This window comes from Solanum tuberosum, unplaced genomic scaffold, assembly GCF_000226075.1.
Source record: "Solanum tuberosum cultivar DM 1-3 516 R44 unplaced genomic scaffold, SolTub_3.0 scf00441, whole genome shotgun sequence".
Lineage (NCBI taxonomy): Eukaryota > Viridiplantae > Streptophyta > Magnoliopsida > Solanales > Solanaceae > Solanum > Solanum tuberosum.
In genome coordinates this window covers 438927-445212 of record NW_006239381.1, presented here as the reverse complement: position 1 = coordinate 445212, position 6286 = coordinate 438927, and the positions used below count along the sequence as shown (strand labels likewise).

At 33.4% G+C, this 6286-nt stretch overlaps 1 protein-coding gene across 1 annotated transcript; it reads left to right on the top strand.

The window, feature by feature from the left end:
• Positions 1–87: 87 nt before the first annotated feature.
• LOC102594963 (BTB/POZ domain-containing protein At3g49900) lies at positions 88–3408 on the top strand. Its single transcript, XM_006363770.2, has 4 exons — positions 88–825; positions 986–1055; positions 1914–2435; positions 2593–3408. The coding sequence occupies exons 1-4, from the start codon at positions 689–691 to the stop codon at positions 3328–3330; spliced, it is 1467 nt and encodes a 488-aa protein (XP_006363832.1). The 5' UTR covers positions 88–688; the 3' UTR covers positions 3331–3408.
• The last annotated feature ends 2878 nt before the right edge of the window (positions 3409–6286 follow it).

Genomic DNA, 6286 nt, shown 5'->3' with positions numbered 1-6286 from the left:
TTAACCCCCCCCCCCCCCTTTGAATGAGTCTCTTATTTAGTTCAATTTGGCACAACTACATGCACCGCTCCTGAAAGCGATAGCTTCCACCCCTCCTTCAATAGTATTTGCCATTGTCATTTCATAGACAAGCTTAGACTTCTTTTTTTCAGTATTTGAAATTTCTTACTAATTCAGATTCACGTTGATTATATGTGAGGATATTTCTTTGTTGCTGCCATTTGGTAAACAGGTTTAGTACATCTCTTTTCAATCGAAAAACAAATTAATGATCGCCATATTCTATTTTTAGTAAAATATTTGTTTCTCTTCCGTCCAGTGTAGCTTTCCAACCGTTTGGACTAGTCAGGTTCTGTGCAGTTTGATGGGTTTTTAAGGAAAGTGGAGATTTACATAAGAAAGCAAATCAGATTGCAAAATTACCATTCAATAGTACTCACAAAAGGAAGCAAGTAATTTTGAATTTCCATTCCCAAAAGATTATTAAGGGAAAAAAGCATTTATTACCTTACCTGCAAATAATTAATGCCCCTCAACTACATTATTACCAGCGGGGGAATAATTCTCTTTTTCACCTCCTCTATTTCCTTGGTTTCTCCACTAGTACTCAGCCATAAAACAAAAAACGTAACGTTTTCAGCGGAAGCAGTAGAACTGGGCTGTAAGGTGAAAATTAAAGGGGTTGGCCATGGAAGCCATCAGAAATTGGGCAGATTTAGGGATTGTTGATACTATTTATGAAGACGATGCTGAAGATTCCTCTACTTCTTCTCTTTCGATCTCTCCAGGAATCTCCCCATCTCCCCGCTCTAAGGTCGTCTCCTGGTAATAATTTAATTACTTATACATATATGTTGTATCAGATAATATGTCTTTTTTAAAATTATAGGAATATATTGGAGGTTTATACGATTTACTAAAATGTGAATTTACTTTCAATAAACATGGTTTACGCTTGATTTTTTATCTGCATTTGTTATGTAAGGTCACAAGTTACTGGAAATGAGACTGATGTAGTCATACATGTTGAGAGCTCACGTTTTCGCTTACACAAGGTACTTTCATGCTCCAATCATTTTTCATTTTTCACCTTTATCTTTTCCTCCTTTTTTACCCATGGGTAAATTGATTCAGAAGGAACTTGTTCCTTTTTTTAATTTGTTTTTTTGTTTCTTCCACAATTTTTTTCTTTAAAATTATTGACTTGTTGGTGTGTTGTTGCTACATCTCCATCAATCTGAACAGGACTAAAGTTGACCGAATAATTTGTTTATTTGTTCGTATCTTAACATAAACTTAAGTTAAATTGTTTCAACACAAATCTATACTATCTGTGTGTCTATACATAAATATGAAAACTATTTCACAAACAATACAAGAATTAACATGATAAGATGTTCAAGTTCAAACAGTATAGTCCAAAAAAAGTACAGTAGGACACTATAATAAAATGTTAATATGAGATGCAATTGTCTAGTCATCAAGGCCCATTCCTAGTTACTACATATTTCCAGAATACCCCCTTTCTTCTTTCATTTTTAGAATTTCTGATTGCAAAAATTTACTAGTATTTTCCTACAGAAATAAGTGTTGCATTAACAAATTAAAAATAAAATAAAATTATCCCTTAAAGGTTAAAAAGACAAAATAGTTTTGAGTTTTATTTTCACCATTATCAGCACTTCTTTTTCTTTTGTTTGAATATTTCAAGATATAAAATAGACATATTATATTTTGCAGTTCTTATAATTCAAATTGACACTAGCTTTTGGAAATATCCACTACATAATTGAAGATCATAAAATTGTTTTACAATTATGCACTTGATAGCTGTGCCTACAACTGAAGTGTACATTTCTCAATTAATGCAAAAACTGGGGGCATTTACTGAGTATTTACTAAATTTACCTTAGGATCCGTTGGCAGCAAGGAGTGGATTTCTGAAAAGAAAGCTGAAGGGTCTGTCCGAATTAACCCTCTCTCCGCCGTTAAAGATAACGGCCGAAACATTCTCTTTGATCGCAGAGTTTTGTTATGACTCGCACATCGTCGTTACGCCGTTTAACGTCGCCGCACTTCGTACGGCGGCGGAATTGCTAGAGATGACGGAGGCTAATAACATTGCCGGTGGCGAAAACTTGGCTCAGAAAACGGAAGCATATTTCCGCCGTGTAATTGCCGTTAATCGTGAATATGCATCGATCGTGCTGCGTTCTTGTGTTTCTCTGCTCCCGGAGTGTGAAACGACATCGCCACTGTTGAGTAGATGTATTGAAGCGTTAAGTTTGGTAGACAACGGTGACAGCATTATGAAGTGCCTCAGCGAAGTTAAAGAGTTGCGGCCTGTGGAATTTCAGTTAATCGTGATGTCCATGAATCGGTGGTTGAGTGGAAGCCATGATCAACTCTATAGAGTTGTTGACCTTTATCTTAAGGTAAGATACCCCCAATCCCAATTTACAAAATTCAAACTATATCACACAAATTGGAACAAGAGAGTATAATATAAATTTTTAATCCAGTTCATAGTTTCCTAATAGCAATGATGCACTTCATTCCTTTAATTTGTTAGTTACGCTGTTCTTTCAACAGGAATACAAGGGGAAGATAACAGATGAAGAAAAAATCATAATGTGCAATTACATCGACTGTAGCATCCTTTCGCCACAACTTCTCATGCATGCGGTCCAAAACGCCAGAATGCCATTAAGGTTTGTGGTCCAAGCCATGTTCATTGAGCAATTGAGCACCCGCCGCTCTATCCTAACGTCCACTGCTGCTGACAACCACGATCATCACATTGATCTTCTCCGAAGCAAAAATGATGTCAGTTTGGGTGCAATTCTCGAGCGAGACGCAGCACTTCGTCAAGTGTCACAGCTTAAGGCAGCTATGAACGCCACAAGCTCGCGAATCCAGAGTTTAGAGCAAGAGTTGAGTGGCATGAAGAAACTTCTTAACGAATCAGATCAAAACGCGAAGAATAACTCTGCTCGCTCTGCTAGTTTTCGATTGAGTTCCGAGAATAAGATCGATAGAGGACAAATTGGATCAGTTTCATCAGCAAGCTTCCGGATACTTACCGCTAGAGATAGAGCGGTTATGGGATCGTCTAATTCATCAGAAGTATCTTACGAGAAAGTGGAAAAGATAAATTTTAGTAGAAGGTTTATGAATGGATTGAAGAGCGCATTCCGAGTATCAAAGAAGAAAACAGAGACAAAGGTGGAAAACGTAAAAGAGACCGAAGATGGTAAACAACAACATGGGGAAGTTGTGGTGATAAAGAAGGATGTGCCTTTTCGCAGGCAGCCTCGTTCTCTAGATTAAAAAAATAAAGTCCTTCGTTTGCACATTTTTTTTAGATTTATGTGTTACTTGAGCTTTTGTTGAATTTGTCTTCTCCTATTGGTAAACAACAACATGGGGAAGTTACCGTTTTTCAAAATTGATTTGTATTGCTTTCCAAATTGTTTTCTCAACTAGTGATGTGAGACCATGTCCGCACAGTGCACACCATACAATTCATAGTTAGTTTGTTTGGTTGAATTTTTGAAAGGCAAAAAGTGATTTTCTTTAAACAAGATATTGCTTTAGTTTATAGAGTACTAGTGTTTGGTGAAGCTTTTAGGAAAAATAATACTAGTAGTAGTAATTAGTAAGAAAACATGAAAATAATAGTTTCTTCCCAAAAAAATAAAAATAAAATTAAAAGTAGAAGGTTGTTCTTATTGTCCTTCTGGCAAATTACTGAAAAACTGTAGCAACTCTTTAGAATTTCAATTGTATACTTGTATCTCAAATTATAAATTGGTCCGAGTGGCATGTGCAAACTAAATTCTCATTTATGCTATACAGAGTGTAGTCCAATAAAAATAACGTGATTTATTAGTACGTTCACATGTGACTTATTTAAAGAGGCAGAAATTACGAAGGAACCTTATGTAAACCTGAAGGGAAGATAGAGAAAAGATCTTGGTTGCCAGCATTTCAGTGGGCTTCAGGTATGCAAATCTGAATTAATCAGTATTTCAAAATGAAATATGGACGTTATTTTTGGGAAAAGAAAGGTTTGTAGCGTAAATAGTTTATAACTACTATTTCTAGTGCTTGGTAATTTCCTTTTTTTATTTCACATTTGGTACCCGCATAGCTTTAGGAGTCCGATTATTTTGAATTCGCGCCTCAATGAATTACTCAATCATAAACTGACGTTGAGTTTCCATTTGACCATACATTTTGAAGTTGAAACTTGAAATGTAAAAAAAAAACACAAGGTGAAAGACACACACAAATTCTAAATAATATTTAAAATCGAGTCACCGATAAGATGTTTATCAAAGAGAGTTTATTTTGAAAATTTGAGTGTTTTAAGTTGTGTTCGAACATGAATTTATTTGGAAAAAGAATATAGCTTTGTGCGTGAAAGTTCTATAAAAAACAAGGAATCTTAGAAGCTAAGTTAGTTTGGCTACATAAATTTCTACCTTGATGGTGAAGATTTGATTCACCATCTTGTAATATCCTTCCCCATCCTCAATTTTATTTATAAAAATAAATATAAAGTCCCCAAAACTCAATCAAAATGGAATTTAAAAATATTTGAAGACCAAATTTTCTCCTCTTGTGACCGGCTTAGATTTCCATTCCGCGGAGATGCCAAACTTTAATAAGTGTTTAACCAGACTTTGGATTAGATTTTAAAGTTTTATTTTTTTAATATTAATTTTGATTGTATACATATTTTTAATATGATCAAAAAATATTTATTTGATTGTAAAAGTTGTTCAAGAGTTTCAAACTCTATTAAATTTTAAAATTTAATTCAAATATTTGATTGGTTAAAATTTGGCATCTGAATAGAATGGAAATCAAAAGTGATGGAGTGGGATCTTCCGTATACATTCCACTCATGACTCATGACTCATGAACATGACAAAAAATAATGACTAGGATTCAGTTCATCATGTTTTTTGTTCTTTTAGGGGACGGATAAGGTCGTGCGATAATTAGAAAAGAGAACCACCGAAAAATAAAATATACAGAGAATATATCTTTCGATTTAGAGTAAGTAATATATCCTCATTAAAAAGTGGTGCATATATATTCTAATTATCTAATAAATGATGTATATTTATTCTTTTCGTCAATAAATTTATATTTACCTAATTGGAAAAAATTATAACACTGATTTTTTAATTTTAAAAATATCACGCGGTGACTGATGATCTTTAAAAATTATCTCACCTCTTTTCTATGCCTCTAGATCCGCCCCAAAAATAATATTTTTTCTTCTACTCAGTCATAAAATTGATTTAGATCGGATCTAAATAGAGGCAGAATTGATTTGTTTTAATTGGATCGGGTTTGGATGAGTAAAAAAAAATGGATGACGTAATTTTGTAAGCGACATGACATTTTTGAATTTTAAAAAATCAATTTTGAGATTTTCTTTTTAAAAAATTCTATATGTTAACGAAAAGGGTAAATTATAATATTTATTAAATGATAAGAGTATATATGCACTATTTATTAGATGACAAGGATATATAAAGTCCGTTTGGATTGACTTTAAAAAGTAACTTTTTAAAGTGCTGAAAGTTATTTTTAAAATAAGTAGTTATGTGTTTGGATAAAAGTGTTGCCGCTGGAAAAAATTGTTGATGTGTTTGGTACGTAAGTGCTGTTAAACAATTTTTTTTTAATCAAAATGCCTGAAATCACCTTAAAGTTGTTAACATTATAAAAAGTTGATAACTTTAAGATTTGAGAATTTCTTTAAAAATATAAATAAGTTGATTAAGTTACAACCATATCATAACTGAAATTGAAACTCTTATCGGTGGGCTAAAACTTGCCATTGCTCATAAGCTGAATTCCATAGAGATTGAAATTGATTCCACATAATTAATTGACGCACTGAATCACACACAACCTAGTTATGCATCCACTATCACTTCTTGCAGATTACTTATGAAGAAGTTGGGAAATTCAGTGGTCCGCCATAACTTTCAAATTTCGTCAAGCCAACAAAGTAGCAGATTTTTTGTGCAAAATGGGTACCAAGCTAACACCATCCTCACAATCTACTATCATATTCACTCCACCAGATCTAGTCCTAGCTCTAATATAGGCGAACCAGGAGTAGAAACTACTAAACTAGTATTAATGACTAATTATAATAAGTTAGCGTGTTTTGAGAATCTATTTATAATCACCAACTATGCTGAAAGTGTAATCGCCACTAGGCTTGTAACCGCTTAATATATATATATATATATATATA

Bases quoted from the DNA above. Each gene is read 5' to 3' on its own strand.
- LOC102594963 (XM_006363770.2), top strand. From the start codon at position 689: ATGGAAGCCATCAGAAATTGGGCAGATTTAGGGATTGTTGATACTATT. The intron at 1,056-1,913 runs GTACTTTCATGC...AATTTACCTTAG, and splicing joins CACGTTTTCGCTTACACAAG to GATCCGTTGGCAGCAAGGAG. The intron at 2,436-2,592 runs GTAAGATACCCC...TTCTTTCAACAG, and splicing joins TTGTTGACCTTTATCTTAAG to GAATACAAGGGGAAGATAAC.